The following is a 16,872-nucleotide window of genomic DNA, read 5'->3' on the forward strand; positions in this document are numbered from 1 at the left end:
TTCCATCTTCCTCACATACTTCTCCAATAAAAATTTGCCTGAAAATGGAATTCTAGATTTCTGGATTTACTTACTAGCTTGTTCAAAAAATGCTACAAATGCTATTTTAAAAATGTGAAAAACAGCCTTTGTTCCACACTAATGTCTATTAATGTTCAGAAAGATATCCTGGTTAAAAATACACATATACACACCTCTGTTGAAAGTCTGCTAGAAACTGTGTTCTCCAAAGCAGAAGAGCAATACAGCTGTAAGGTACTTAGAACTGGCAGAGACTGTGAAACCGTTAAAGTAGAAAGTCTCAGTGGCCCAATAGCTATGCGGCAGGTTTGCTTCAAGTACTTCACCACGTTTCTGAAAGAAAATATTTACTGCTAATTAATAAATAAGATTTTCCAACTTGTAACCACTAAAGGGATAAGGCAGTGTGATAAGATGCTACTATACTGGCATCCAAAGTGGGGGAAGAAAAAGGAACTGCCTGCTCTTAAGTAAAATGACACAAGCAAGTCAAGATATCAATATTAGCTTTTGGGGATATAAAACTTTTAATTTTACTTAGTTTCAACCTCTGTATATTAGCAAGTGACATTCACATATCATACGACTTCTACAACTAAAATGAAGCTATCATGCCTAGCGCTGCAGTGATCTGGTAACTGTCTCACCCCCACCAATCTACACACATTTACCATATGGTACACATAATGCATATTTACCTCCTTAGGATTACACTTACTCAGTTATAGACTGCCACTTCTGATCTTGTTCTATGTGGTTTAAAGCAGTTGCCAAACAAACAGAACTTCTCAACAACTGAACTTCAATGGACTTCTGAAGTTCCCTTGGATCTGGACTTAACATGTTAGGAAGCAGTTTTTTCATATCTACAGAAATTGAATAAGTTCCACTAAGTTAATTCGCTTTTAATGTACAAGAGTAACAAGATACCTTGACAGTATTAAAAAATAATCACCAATGTATACCTCCTTTCATGTTTAAGTTCATATTTAAGTTCAGGCAGTTTCATACTAAGTTCAGACACTATGATTAAGCATTTCTGGTAGCCATATAAAAATACTTCACATAAAATAATACCTCAGACCTCTCAAAATGAGTTCAAAGACTCAAAAATCAGTAAATCAACCTACTACTTAAAGGGGCAAACACTGAATTTCGCAAGTCAATGTTAACACACAAAATATTCATAATACTAACTTCAGTATTACATTTTACAAAATGCTCCAGTTGTGACAAAGAACTTAATGAACCACATCAAGATGTCAAGCAAAAAAAATATTTAAACACGACTTGCGCTTTTTCAAAGAAAATGGCTAGATAAATCTCTAAGTGTTACAGTAGCCTTTCTTAGTTTGCTTAAGTTGAATTAAACTATTTTTCATTTGCTAAATCAAAGGTAAAGGCAACAGCCCTAATTTTGTGCTTCACACTCTGCCCCAAAAAATGTACAGAAAAACTTCCAGATTTTCCACTAAAATATACTAAGCCAAACATTTTAAACAACTTGTTCATTAAAATACTTAATTTTAAAATTATCTCAGGGCTTCCCTGGTGGCGCAGTGGTTGAGAGTCTGCCTGCCGATACAGGGGACACGGGTTCGTGCCCCGGTCCGGGAAGATCCCACATGCCATGGAGCGGCTGGGCCCGTGAGCCATGGCTGCTGAGCCTGTGCGTCCGGAGCCTGTGCTCCGCAAGGGGAGAAGCCACAACAGTGAGAGGCCCATGTACCGCAAAAAAAAAAAAAAAAAAAAAATTATCTCAAATACCTATTTTTTCTTTTGATCCTCCAGCAAGTAGATTGATATTTTCTCCTGGTAACAATTCTAATTGCTCAGTACATTCAACAAACTCTCCAGATTCAAAACTGCTTAGTGATCTGTAATTAAAATATTGGTTAGCTTGTTTTACATTCTATCCAGCCTGTGGAACCATTCAAAAATACAGAACAAATTCTAGAAAAAGAAAGCAGTTATACAGAATTCCTTTGATGAAAGTTCCTTCCACGTAGGCCACCATTTTATTTTTACTTTGAAGATGTGACTACCACCTTAATTAGAGTGGCAAACTGGAAAGTCATAGCTACAGACATTCAGTTTAGCATACTCAACCCTCCATGTTTCCTTCCTCTTTTTGCAGTCTGTTATCCTTGGGGGCCCGGCCAAAACACTAACAGTAGAGCTCTGCAGGGCAACTTCAACATCTAGTTCTCCCCAAGCTACCACTAAATTCCCTGCATGGCCTCACTGCTCACCTAAAGCGTAAGCCCTAGTAGGTCTCCTATTCTATTATCTCAATCTGATATCCTACTCCTGCCTTCTTTCATTGCTGGCCTCCCTCCTCCTCTCCCTTTTCCACTGTTTCCTGGAACCTGTTTCTCTTCTTTCAAAGAATTTTTCCTTCCCTTCTCCTCACCTTACCTGAAAATGGTACACCTCTGGAACTCCTTCCAATAGTCTGTAGCTTCAATGCCAGGATGAGGGCCTTACCCTCCTAGCAACCCACTGCTACTTCCAGATCTTTCACTCTGTTCCCATTGCTATTACAGCTGTTCTCCAACCAACAAGATGACTTACAGTTTCTCAATTTCCCTCTTTTCCATTAATCTCTCATCTTTTCCTGTCCCTCTCACTATGTCACCTCCCTTACATTTCCAGCACTGAATATAGCACTGGAAATGTACATCACTTGACTGTACCTGCTTCTACCTTAATAAACCCCAAGCTTGGATCAATGCAACCACCAGCTTCTCAGGTGAGCCATAATCACTTGGCACTGATGAACTGTCTCGGTGTGGTGACCAGCACACTTATCATTTCTGCCACCACAGAAACGGCAGGTCTGCTGTGTCCCCACTATGCTCTACAATGCCCTTGCACTTTCAGCTAATGACTGACACCTCAGAAAAAAAACAAACACAGACTTTCATTTTCTCTACCTTTACCCCCCAATCCACATGCACTCCCCAAACTGTATGTATCCAACTTTAACTGCTTTCTTTGAGGCACAGGAAAGGTGGAGTCCAGTTAATCCTTCAATCACTGTTCTTTACCCTGCTTCTTCAACCTGTCTTCTTATGGCTCCTTCCCCTAGGCTTAAAAGAACATTTAATCTCTCCAATATTTATAATAAACACACAGTACTCTGTTCCAGCCACAGTGTTCTTTCCTTGACTTCATTACCCAATTAACCTAACTAAAACTTTTCAAGTTTCTCCACCACTCCACAGTATTCAACCTGGCTGCTTCTCCTCCTCTCTCTACAAAGCTCTTCTTGCTCAAAGTCTAAGAAGTTCCCGACAAGGATGACTATTCCTGTCTGGTTCTGCATCTTCAACATTGCCTTCCTCCGTGTCCTTGTGTTTTCTTCAGCGGCTTCTTCTCCCATCCCTTAACAAAGATGCTCAAAAGGACTCTGACCATGGCCCTCTTTCTTTTTCACTCACTCTTCTCCAGAGCATTATCTGTGGTTTGGTGGTTTATGAAGGCTCTGGAGTATAAAGAGTGAAAAAGAAAGAGAGTCTGTAATTATCACCAATATACTAATGATTCCCCAAGTCTCTCTCAAGCTTAGGGTTTTCACCTTAGTTCCAAATCCAATTCTTAACTGCTTACTAAAACAATATTGTCTGCATGTTTCACATACCTTAAACATACTTCATTGTTCTCTGTGTGTTCCTACTTCAATTAATAGCATCTGTTTTCCTCCCTCTACCTTGGTCTACATGCGTCCACGCTGGCCCTTTACCTGCAATCTCCTGACAACCCAGCAGAGGGAGCCAGTAAGTCAGATCATGATATGCCTCTCGTACTCAAATCCCACCTAAGATTTTCTACCTTATTGGGAGTCAAAGTCTTTTTCAGAGTTCCCACCTACTTCTCTACCCTTATCTCCTATTATTCACTCTGCTCCAACCACAGTGGCTTCCCAGGCATTTCCAGAACACTCCAAGCCTATCATCCTTGCATCAGGTCTGTTTCAAGTCTGTGCTCAAATGACATCCTGATGGCATTCCCCAACCTAGTCTGTGTGTCTCCTCCCCACTAGAAGGTCAGCTCCTCAAGGGTTAGAATTTGTGCCTGTCGTACACAGTGCTACACCCCAGTGGCTGGCACTCAGTACGTGCTCAATGCAGAAACTACCCATTAATTCATTTACTCACTACAAGCTGAGCTCCTTGATGGTGAGGACAGCTAATGACCCTTATCATCCCAACCAAGTGTCTGGGACAGAGCCTGTACTCAAATTTCGAATTAAGAGATTAATAAATGCACAGAGGAATAAGGGAAAAACAAAAAACAAAAAAGGGAGTTTAATTTACAAATGTCATAAACTCTGGCCTCTTTATAGTAAATGTTTTGATATATTCACACCTAATTTAGAAACAAAGCCATCAAACGTTATCCTTTCTAAAGCAGTGACAAATTTCTCTTTATATTCATTATGATTTTAGAACAGGCTCTGAGAATCAATACCAAATGACTGTTTCAACATAGAAATCTGTCTTCCCATTGCATGAATACCCTCCTCACCTCTAATGTTGGTTTTTCATTGTAGTCATTTTTACAATGGCAGTATTATTAGAAATATAACCATCTTGCCATAGTAAATACGAACAATTTTAATATTTTTCTGCCATAAAAGAAGACTTTAAAGTTACTGAAAATTTGTTTAATGGGGTAAGAAATCCTTACTTTATGTAGTTGAAATCAGCTTTTAGGTTGAGAGAAGTACTGCTGGTACTCTTTTTCAAGTCATGGATAGCATTCTGCCATTCCTGTACAGCAGCCCAATCAGCAATTGAAATGTAGCACTCACATGCTTTATTTCCCAAATAATTTATAACCTCAGGAGAAGAGTCAGTTGGTTTGGACAGCACAGTTTTTCTGGATTCACCTGAGTGAAAGTATTTCATAAAATAGAGAGAGAGAGACCCAAAGCAGTTATAAATATTTCAAAGAGCAGAGAAATCTAAAAATATACAGTAAGATCATGAGCACAAACTATTTGACTACAACTTTTTATTTAAACCCTGAATGCTCACCATTCAAAGAATGTTTGGGGCTGGCACTGTTACGCCCAGCATTAGCCAACGTGAGAACAGATTTGTCGAAGCTGGAGATGCAGCAATCAACACCTGTCATGGCACACAGGTGCTCCTGGTACTCCACAGAGGCCTTTTCAAACCTTCAATACAAGTTCAAACAGTCTTATTTTTTAATTATCCACATATTTCATTTCTAAAAAAACTGGAAAGAATGAGTTACTCAATCAATTGAGCTGAGACAATGAGTTGATTATTCTGTGTGGGGTTGAGCAGGCACAAAATTAGACCTCTTCCTCACAAAAAATGAAAATAAGTTCAAAAATCGTTAAATGTTTGAGACAGTATAAAATAACTAACAGAATATATCAGTATTTAATCTCAATGTGTGCAAAGACTAAATAGAAAAATAAACACAAGAAAAAAAATACATAAAGTTAACAGATCTAATGACATCATAATTTGAAACTTCTGGGCATCCAAAAAAAACAGGGACTTCCCTGGTGGCACAGTGGTTAAGAATCTGCCTGCCAATGCAGGGGACACAGGTTGGAGCCCTGGTCAGGGAAGATCCCACATGCCGCGGAGCAACTAAGCCCGTGCTCTAGAGCCCGTGAGCCACAACTACTGAGCCCGCGTGCCACAGCTACTGAAGCCCGCACACCTAGAGCCCGTGCTACGCAACAAGAGAAGCCACTGCAATGAGAAGCCCGCGCACTGCAGTGAAGAGTAACCCCTGCTCACCACAACTAGAAAAAGCCCACACACAGCAACGAAGACCCAACACAGCCAAAAATAAAAATAAATAAATAAATAAATTTATTTTTTAAAAAACATGAACATTAAAAACAAATTACCAATCAAGAAGTTAGATAGCATCAATAATCTTGGTGTATAATAAAATCTCACAGATCAATAACGAAAAAACCAAGAGGCCACAAAGACATAATCTATGTTTTTAAAAATCACAAATGGTCAATAACATATGGGGAAAGTTCTATTATTAATAAAGAAATGTAAATTAAACATATTCACTAATATGGTGGCAGGGTTCTTGTTTCTCAGTAGACCTCTGTATTCACAAACGTGCAGGGAAGAGGTGTTACTCTATTGTTAGAGATACAAATTGGAACCATCTTTTATGTAGGGTAAATTAGCAATAGTCTACATCATATGCCTTATGGTCTATAGCCTTTCTTCTAGTAAATCAACTTGTAGGAATGCATTCAAAGAAAACAATCACAAACATGAGCAAAGAATTAAGTGCCATGGTGCATTAAGATTAGTAAAAACATCACAAATAACCTTGCTGTCCAACACTAAGACATTAAATTATGGTGCATTCCCAAAAAAAAGAAAAAAAAAGTGTTGTTAAAAATCACATCGTAGAATATTTAACACGGCAAAATATTTTTTTAAATATTGCTGAGTAGAAAAAGCAAAATCATGAGACCAGCAGAAACACTGCTATTTCTGTGAAGAGGATAAAAAACTACATATAAGAGAAAAAAGAACTAAAAAGAAGGCATATATGTACACCAAAACTAACAGTTGCCACTAAGAGATGGAATTATGAGCCATTCTTTTATTTTCCCTACATTTTCCAGATTTGGTAAAACTTACATAAGCATACATAGAGGCACTGAATGAGTTTACCTAGAGCAATGAGTTTGAACATTCAGTGCACAGAGCTAATGAGCAAGAACTCTGGCCATAAAGGGCAATTTGTATCAGACTCTGACATGAAAGGTTATCAATTAAGAATCAACATTAAGTGTAATTAACATTTAATTACAATGTTAGTCAGTAATACAAAAAAATTTAACATAGAGAAATCCTATCACCCATTTCCTTCCTTCCAACTTACCTCCCTTCAGCCTGTTGGGCCACTGAATTAATCCAGAGAAGATTTTTTCCAATGACCGAAGATGACCAGGCAGCAATTCCCTGTATAGCTTCAGGACAATGAAGTTCACACAGTGCTTCTACCACCATCATGATAGTTACTTCCAATTCATTCCCCTGAGTGTGGCATTCAGAAAAATCAATCACGGACTCAATACCTTCAAAATTCAAATCTCTACTAAATTTACAACTACCGATCACAATCTAAAACCTGAAGTCAAATTTACTTAACAATTATTTTTACAACAATGAAACTGCATTATTGGAATTACCTAAAATGTTACATATAATGTAGATACAAAGGGGGGGTTGGTGATGGACCTTAATAGCACATGCATGTTAGTCTTTACAAAAGAAACTTAAACATTTAAACTGTGGCATCTTTGGGAGTAACACGTGAAGTAAATATAAAACAAAAATTAAATAACCATGAATTAAAGAATGCTTAATTTTATCTCTTTGAATATTGCCTACTGACATTACCTTAACTGGTAAACAAGTACAATTTTTGGATTCCACTTATTTAGTGACCCTACTTACAAGCCAGCACATTTCCCCACATTATAACATTATTAGTATTATACTTTTACATCTATTATAAAATTATTACACTTTCCTATACATTATATAATCATTATAAATTATTATAAAAATTCTTTCTTTTATACACAAATTTCTTAGAATTACCTTTAAAGTTCTAACCATTAAGCATAAGTAATGTATATTTTCATTCTAAGTAAAAAATATGAATAGGTGACCCTGGAAGTTACTGCTTGTATAAAAATACTGGATCAAAAGCTTTAAAAATGAATAGAACCGGGCTTCCCTGGTGGCGCAGTGGTTGGGAATCCGCCTGCCAATGCAGGGGACACGGGTTCAAGCCCTGGTCCGGGAGGATCCTGCATGCTGTGGAGCAGCTAAGCCCATGTGCCACAGCTGCTGAGCCTGCGCTCTGGAACCCACAAGCCACAACTACTGAAGCCCACGTGCCTAGAGCCCATGCTCTACAACAGGAGAGGCCACCAAAGCGAAGAGTGGCCCCCGCTCTCAGCAACTAGAGAGGACCCGCATGCAGCAGCGAAGACCCAATGCAGCCAAAAATTAAATGAATGAATAAATATATTTTTTTAAAGTTCATTAAAAAAAAATGGGGGCTTCCCCGGTGGTGCAGTGGTTGAGAATCTGCCTGCCAATGCAGGGGACACGGGTTCGAGCCCTGGTCTGGGAAGATCCCACATGCCGTGGAGCAACTGGACCCATGAGCCACAACTACTGAGCCTGCCCGTCTGGAGCATGTGCTCCGCAGCAAGAGAGGCCGCGACAGTTAGAGGCCCACACACCGCGATGAAGAGCGGCCCCCGCTCGCCGCAACTAGAGAAAGCCCTCGCACAGAAACGAAGACCCAACAGAGCCAAAAATAACAAATAAATAAATAAATTTATATTTAAAAAAAATGAACAGAACCTTTAACTTCTTTTATCCATAGATTAGATCACAGCAAAGGAATTAAGCCCAAATTCTAATTAACAGATTTAATTAACTCCACACACACACACACACACACACACCACTTTACCTGAGATGAATTTGTCTTCATTTCTGTAAGCAAGTCGAAGCCATGTCTCACTGTCACAGCAGGCTGTCCTGCCAACAATCCAACCCTCATGATGGAGAGTCGGATCCGAGTCAGCCAGTCTTGACAAGTTTGGCGATTGGTATAGAAAAAAGTCCTAATGACCTTTAGACGAGAAAGAAGAGCTCAGGATTGGTTCAAATTACAGGCAGAGATGTCTCAAATACACATAAAGCATATACATAGGTCTGCTGCGATTTCAGCTCTGCACGCACACACTGCCAGGTTTGACCACGAAACTGACCAAGCAACATTTAGCCCACGGAAACCAACCTTGGGAGGTGATGTTAATGCATTGGCACATCCCTCATATGCATTATACATTAACTTCTCCAGGTTTTCCAGATACTGCAGAAGAAGCACAAGTCTAAGCTGGTTGCTACTGTGGCCTTCATCATTGTCTGCAGTTGTCCACTGACTAACATCTTGATCGGGGTTTAATGTGTGAGCTGCAAGACTTCTAATGATACCTAAAACCAAAAACAGCATTCCAAATTTAAAAGGAATCTTCCAAGATTCTAGAAGTTCTTAGAATAATTTCACAAATTCACATTTATCAAGTATCCTCTGTATATCCATCATTTAAAAACAAAAGTCCCAACAAGATCTTTTCATTTTTAGAGGAAAAAAACATCTTCTCCACACAAATCCCCTAAATTTGTGAACAAAAACACATACAACATGATTATTTAATAAAAGCTTATTCTAACAAACATATCTAAAAGATTAACTGATAAAGTACTAAAGAAAGAAATCATATACTCTCAAATTTTTGCTTTAACAAGATAAGAAATCCATTATTTCTTAATGTAAGCTTGAAAGTATTTACATCACAAAGTTTGCAACAATGCAGAGTCAATTACCTTCAATCGTCTGGAAGGTATCCTGAGCTCTGCCCAGCGGGGTTCTCAACTTAGAAAGGACAGTGAACTGTGCTGCTTCCCAAATAGCCCACTGCCAAAGGACAGCATCTGTCTTTAGTAGATTGCGGGGAATTGTTGATTGGTCACGTTTATCCAGTCTCTGGCAGCTATAGAACAATCTTTCTAACCAATTGTCCTTCCTGGGAAAAGCAGTTTCATATTTAACAGACAATGACAACTTCGTTAAAAAAAAAAAAAAGACAAAAACAAAAAACAAACTGCAAGGGAAATGGGAGAGTGGGGGACTACAATCTTCCCTACTTGAAAAAAGCAAACATGTAAAATTGGGAAGCATTATGTCCCCACCTCTCATTTTAAAGAGGTCTTTTACAGTCGAAATAGAATAGGGTATGGTATGGACAGATATTAGGGTAAAAGGCTCACGATAATTTGGCTATCAGGATAAAACATTCATTGCAACTAAAAATCTCCAGAATGCCTCGCCCCCAGGCCCCTCCCCACAGCACTGATGACTAGGTCAGATAATTGTCAACTACATTTCACCATCACTGTCAGTTGCAAAGCCCATTTTTATTTCTTCAGATGCCATCTTCAAAGCAACTCCTCCTACTACTGAAAACTTAAAACAACCCATTTGAGAAGAATATTACTTTCTACTCTGCCACCCCTGACATATTTTCTCCTCAAAAGTGGGCACAGGGTTAAGACATTCATGTATATTTAAATTACTTTTCCCAGATGAAAGAGTCAAAGAAATAATCTTACCCTGTTCTATGAGAGTTCCCATACAAAATAAAACTAATAACATCGGAGAAATCTTGTGGGTGGAATGTGTTACTTGGCGCTTTACTCATGTGACTTCTTAATGCTAAAGAAATTTCTTGAATTTCTGTGTGGTTGTTATTGCTGTAGACAGAAAATAAAGTCATTGCTATGCAAAATGTTTTCGTTAAAAAGTTAGTTCATACTGTAAATGAATCATTTCCCTGCTAACTAAATTTGAAAGTAAAAACTGATAAAATTAAGACTTAAAAAATACATACAGAAATGTTACAACTTTGAAATTTAAGGTTCTTAAAGCACCCAAATTGACCTAATTTAAAACTATAAAAGAACAATTTAGTTTTACGAATAATAACTACTGAGAAACATATTTTGAAATTATAAGTATTATTCTGTAGCAATTATCATCTCTTCAGTCACTGAGAAGTGCCATACAAGATGTGATATTAATTCACTAATAGGCAATTTGTCTTTTCCTGAACTAAACATTGTGGGATGTCTTTGCACCAACATACCTCAAGACAACATCTAAAGGAATTGACTTCAATAGCTTTCCAAATGCTTGTCGAATACGAGTTCCGCTATGGACTAGCTGAACACGGCAAACATCAACACACCTACAAAAAAATGAAATAGATAATACAAGTGTGGAATATTTCCAAGGATCAAAAGGGCCAGGGTCAAAATATTGGATCTTTAATCCATACCTCTGTAAAAGATCGTCTGGTAAGGAAGAGGACAAAGCATGTAGACTGCTGCATGCTTGTAGACAGATATTCACATCTTCGACAAGAGCTATTAAAAATTTAAAGACACTTTCAGCTTGCCAGAAGAAATTATATGCCACTATGTCATAATTTTCTGAACCCATTCATTTCAATAAACACTGAGTGCCTACTATGGATGAGGGGCTGCTCCTGCCTGGAACCATCACTGGCAGTAACATTTGGGAAAATGATACTCTCAACAAAACCCACTCAGGGTGACTAGTCTTCACCCAAACCTTTCTCTGAAGGAAACTTTAAAAGTACATGGAATGTATAAACAATCACATAAGCTTAAAAATGTGACAATCACTTAAAAACACCTTGTTTTTCACATATTAAGAATGGCAGGGGCTTCCCTGGTGGCGCAGTGGTTAAGAATCTGCCTGCCAATGCAGGGGACGCAGGTTCGTGCCCCGGTCCGGGAAGATCCCACATACCGCGGAGCGGCTGGGCCTGTGAGCCATGGCCGCTGGGCCTGTGCGTCCGGAGCCTGTGCTCCGCAACGGGAGAGGCCACAACAGTGAGAGGCCCGCGTACCGCTAAAAAAAAAAAAAAAAAGAATGGCAAAAAAATTAACACAGATTATGCATTTGTCATTAAAATGGGGATGATACATTTCCAGTAATGAAAAGCACTCAAGTGACTATCTTTCTGCCATTAACAAAGATCTCTTTTAAGCACTGATTAACAAAGTTAAATAATCTCAGATTCTTACTGTTGGCTAAAAGGCCTTTGCAAAATTTATGGAAAGATGAAAGAGAGAATAAAGGTGCATATGTTTCAGACTTCCTCATTAAAACAGCCACTTCCAAAGCCCAGGTCATTAATAGTTTCCTGAAACACAAAATATACAGTTGATTTCACATTAAAAAAAAATAGAAAAACACCTTGAAAAACTTACTCTTTTTACATTAGTTTTCTTTTGGTCTTTTAAATACCTCAAGCAATAAGAAACAAATATTAAAACTATAGAAATTCCTTTGGCAAAACTGTCTTTTAAGGAAATCTCCCCAAACTAGCATAAATTGTAGCAAAAAATATTTTTAAATCTCTATCAATACATTAATCTATAAAATATTGCAGGAGCGGGAGGTTTCATGTAATTCAGGAAAGAACAAGAAATTCTAGATTAAATAATAAAAACAAAAATTTAAAGTGTTTCATAATGAAGAAGTTGCTCTACCCATTCAAAGGACAGTCTTCATTTCTTTTTCTCAAATTATGAAGCCAAATTAACAAAAGTTAGAAACAATATTGTAAGTATTAGTTACCTTGTGTCCTGGTTAAGATTATCTTTCTTAAGCAATATTCCCAGGAGATTTAATATAATTGAGAAATGTTTTTTTGTAGCTGTAGTTACAGTACTAATCACCGCTCCATCAAACAAGGATGGGGACGAGGAACTAAGACTACTAGATATAAAGTGGTCATGCCTGGAAGACAAAATTTGGATCATCTTTTTATCTCTCATTTTTTTAAAAAAGGCAATTCCAAAGTTAAATCAATACATATTTTTAAAAACGTACTCTAGGGACTTCCTTGGTGGCGCAGTGGTTAAGAATCCGCCTGCCAATGCAGGGGACACGGGTTCGATCCCTGGTCAGGGAAGATCCCACATGCCACAGAGCAACTAAGCCCTTGCGCCACAACTGCTGAGCCTGCACTCTAGAGCCCGCAAGCCACAACTACTGAGCCCGAGTGCCACAACTCCTGAAGCCCATGCTCTGCAACAAGAGAAGCCACCGCAATGAGAAGCTCACTCACAACGCAGAGTAGTCCCCGCTTGCCACTAGAGAAAGCCTGCACACAGCAATGAAGACCCAACACAGCCGAAAATAAACAAATTTATAAAATAAAATAAACTTACAAAATAAATGTATACTCTAAAGGGCCCATCTTCGCTTTTCAAAAAAAAAAATTTTTTTTTTCTTAAGAAGTATATGTAAATACATTACCTGGTACAATGAGAATACAACGTGTAGAGCACTGCGTACTGAATGGCAGGGAAGTGAACAGCCAGGTCGCCATGCACAATCATCAGATTCTTACTAAGGAGTGCAAAGACAGTTGGAGACAGTGCCCACATCTGATGACATACAAAAGAAAGTAAATGTATGGCTCCTCCAAGACATACATGAGCATACAAAAAGTTTATCCCTCAAAATATGTCTACACATTTTTAAAAATTAAAATTGACAGATTTAAATTTGGAAACAAGCTAGTACACTAAACCTGGGATCAGCAAATATTTCTTGTGAAGATGAGAGTAAATATCTCAGCCTTTGCAGGCCACATGACACCTCTGGTACAACGTCCAACTCCTCAACTCTGCCACTGCAGAGAGAAAAGTTACAGACAAAAAAACCGGAATGAAAGTGGCTATGTTTCAATAAAAATTCTTTACAAAAAGAGGTGATGTTTGGTGATGGTTGCACAATTCTGTGAGTATGCTAAAAATCACTGAATTGCATACTTTAAATGAGTATTATAATGTATGTGAATTATATCTCAATTTTTTTTTAAAAAAGAAAAAAAAAAACATGTAGTGGGCTAGATTTGGTCCATGGACTGTAATTTGCTGATCCTTCATCTAAACAAAGCCCTTGCACCCTTCAGTGTAGTAGATCGTATTTCCTCAGTTTTCCATGTACTTCAAATGGCAAGTTGCCCTGTCCAGTGAGAAAAAAGGCACACCCTGCCACTCTAAGCCTTTTCCATCCTTCCCTTTCTTTCCATTGCTAAGATACTCCTTTCCACTTGACTGCCCTGTCCCGACTCCCTCTCGTTTCCAGAGTGCAGGATGTAAACCTCAAATCTGAGCACAATGTAAATTTCTCAACAACCAAATTTTAGAATGCAAAGAATGGAAGAGTCTACCGCAGCCTAGCAGTGAGGGAAAGAGCAGCTATGGAGGGACACAGGGCAATCTGATCTAACAATATGGAAAGCATGCAAATATAAACATCAAATCTTGACTCTTCTCTCCCTTCTCTCTTAGACTACATTACCCCCTTAATTATATCCCATTACTTTTCATTACGAATAATGTTTTTCAATCCTGCAAGGTCCAATAGGAGGCAGAAATATACTAACCACAGCAATAATTATAAATGAAAAGCATGGTCACTTCAAATTTCTTACAGGAATAAAATCTTTATTCTTTTTCCAAAAGAATATATGAATGTTCCTAGAGAAAAGTAGTTAGTCAAAAAATAAGGACATATGGAAGCACTAACTCTAGTGGGAAGAAGGAAAAGAGTACCAGGGGAAGAAGGGGTTGCATATTAAAAGAACTATACAAACTTGCCCTGTAGAAAATGTTGACAATTTTTCTAAAAGCATGCTAGAGTAAATAGGAGAAAGCATTAAAATACATTTTGTAAAAAATAAAACAAATATAAAAAACTTATCAAGGAAAGCAAGAGCTAAACATAATGGCAAGAAATATTCCTGTCAATTTTGATTATCCAGGCATGTCCAAAATATGGCCGTTTGATCTATGTGGTTCTGTAGACACACTGCCTTGATAGGTACATGAAATATGTAAACATGCAATAAGAGGCTGAAATGGGATAAAACAAAGTCATTACAAGTAAATACTCACCCCAATCAGTGAGTTTTTAGCATTTCCAATTGTAGTCAGAGCACTGAGGTCAAATATAACTACAAATTTTGCATTGTCTACATTGAATACATGATTCTTAAAAGCCTCATGTTTTATTTCGGAACAGGCATCAGGAAGTTGTAGACTATGTAACAGGTTGTTTAGGGCACAAGTCATTTCTCCCAAAATTAATTTATAGGCAGTCTCCAGAACAGGAATATTCTTCAGGCCGAGCACTGCTTGATAAACAGCATGGGCTACAGCAACAACCTTAAAAAACGAATTCAGGAAAGTGATAATTAAATGGAAAGTATATTACTATCTGCATAATGGTGATGATGCACATCAGTTTAAGACTGATAAATTTACTGTCCAAAACACCAAAGACCTTAATTTTTAAAAAAGCAATTTAGGAAACCTACATAGTATCAGTACGCATTTTAAAATCTATAAAGCTTTATTAAAAAAAAGCGTCCTCTAAATTAAAAGTGACGATGTGAAATTTCTTAAAAGTCCTTTTTTTTTTTCAAGCCAGTATCAAAACACATACAAACAGCATTTTATTAAGATAGGTTTTCCTACATCTACTTAGAAAGTCTATATTGGCTTTGACTGGTAGTCGGTTAAGAAGCTAACGATGAAGTTTTATTTACAACATACACATGACATTTTAATAAAACAAATTTAATAAAATCTGAAAAAACTATCTGCATATCACTCATCAAGGTATACAGTATGAAAATCAAATATTAAGTTAATCATTATAATTTCTATATTCTAAATCAAATATTTATCATTTTGATTTCATTTATGTAGCCTACTAAGGAACATGATTCAAACTCTTCAATGACCTAAGTTTATCAAAAGTCTGATCAATGAATCACTTACCTCTTTTTCTTTATGATATCGCAAAAATAGTAGTTTAGATGATGGTATAAATAGTTTTTCTACAAATGATGATGGCAGTTTTGTATTTATCTGTTCAACAATCTAAAAGAATAAAATAAGAAATGAGCTATCAATTCACAAAAGAACATGGAGGAATCTTAAATGCATATTTCTAAGGGAAAAAAAAAACCAATATGAAAAGGCTGCATACTGTATGATTCTAACTATATGACACTCTGGAAAAGGCAAAACTATAGAGGCTTCCCTGGTGGCGCAGTGGTTAAGAATTCACCTGCCAGTGCAGGGGACATGGGTTCGAGCCCTCGTCCGGGAAGATCCCACATGCCGCCGAGCAACTAAGCCCATGCGCCACAACTACTGAGCCTGCACTCTAGAGCCCGCGAGTCACAACTATTGAGCCCACGTGCCACAACTACTGAAGCCCGCGTGCCTAGAGTCCATGCTCCACAAGACAAGCCACCACAATGAGAAGCCCGCGCACAGCAACGAAGACCCAGTGCAGCCAAAAATAAATAAATTAAAACAAACAAACAAACAAAAACTATAGAAACAGTAAAAAGATCAGTGGTTGCCAGCCAGAAGAGGGGAGAGAATAGGTGGAACACAAGGGATTTTTAGGGCACTGAAACCTTTCTGCATGATACTCTAATGGTGAATACATGGCATTATACATTTGTCAAAACCCACAGAATGTACAATACAGAGAGCGAACCCTGAAGTAAACTATGGACTTTAATTAATAATGATGTCTCAATTTGGCTCATCAGTTGTAATAAAAGTACCACACTAAAACAAGATATTAATAATAGTAATAGAGGAAACTATTGGGGGAAGAGGTTATATGGGAACTCTGTACATTCTGCTTAATTTTTCTGTAAACCTAAAAACTGCTCTGAAAAATAATCTATTAAAGAAAAAAGTAATATATCTAAGCTATATGTTTAGGCCTTAACATTGTGACATTAAAATGTTTAGATACCAAAATAGGATACATGTATTTACACTTAAACATGGGTTTTTTTCACATTGGCAAAGGGAAGTGTAACTATGGCAGAAATGTTTAGCAGAATGTCATCTAGAATTTGCTTTGAAATAATCCAGTTGGGGATGCAGAGATGGCAAGGAGGAGGCAGAGAGTAGGAGGCCTAGGTGAAACCAGATGGGCCATGTGCTTCTAATTATAGAAACTGAGTACTAAGTATGCAGAGATTCATTATACTACTCTACTTTTTTTAAATACACTTCAAAAGGTCCATAATAAAAGGTGGAGAGAGGGGGGATATTTATGATTAAGAAAAGAATAAAAACTATCAAAGAAGTTTTC

General features: G+C 37.6%; 1 protein-coding gene across 1 annotated transcript in view; it reads right to left on the reverse strand.

Annotated features, from left to right (window-relative positions):
• The window catches only part of SMG1 (SMG1 nonsense mediated mRNA decay associated PI3K related kinase), a gene marked incomplete at both ends in the record, with an annotated part of 90,982 nt that overhangs the window by 37,155 nt on the left and 36,955 nt on the right, over positions 1-16,872 (reverse strand). The window contains 17 exons of the mRNA XM_079719900.1: positions 195-354; positions 740-887; positions 1,789-1,898; positions 4,714-4,915; positions 5,064-5,206; positions 6,931-7,085; positions 8,545-8,706; positions 8,875-9,071; positions 9,465-9,664; positions 10,251-10,391; positions 10,784-10,885; positions 10,976-11,063; positions 11,751-11,869; positions 12,307-12,468; positions 12,991-13,121; positions 14,640-14,909; positions 15,528-15,629. Coding sequence (XP_079576026.1) covers positions 195-354; positions 740-887; positions 1,789-1,898; positions 4,714-4,915; positions 5,064-5,206; positions 6,931-7,085; positions 8,545-8,706; positions 8,875-9,071; positions 9,465-9,664; positions 10,251-10,391; positions 10,784-10,885; positions 10,976-11,063; positions 11,751-11,869; positions 12,307-12,468; positions 12,991-13,121; positions 14,640-14,909; positions 15,528-15,629 — 2,592 coding nt within the window. The remainder of the gene's footprint in view (positions 1-194; positions 355-739; positions 888-1,788; positions 1,899-4,713; positions 4,916-5,063; positions 5,207-6,930; positions 7,086-8,544; positions 8,707-8,874; positions 9,072-9,464; positions 9,665-10,250; positions 10,392-10,783; positions 10,886-10,975; positions 11,064-11,750; positions 11,870-12,306; positions 12,469-12,990; positions 13,122-14,639; positions 14,910-15,527; positions 15,630-16,872) is intronic.

This window comes from Hyperoodon ampullatus, assembly GCF_949752795.1.
Source record: "Hyperoodon ampullatus genome assembly, chromosome: 14".
Lineage (NCBI taxonomy): Eukaryota > Metazoa > Chordata > Mammalia > Artiodactyla > Ziphiidae > Hyperoodon > Hyperoodon ampullatus.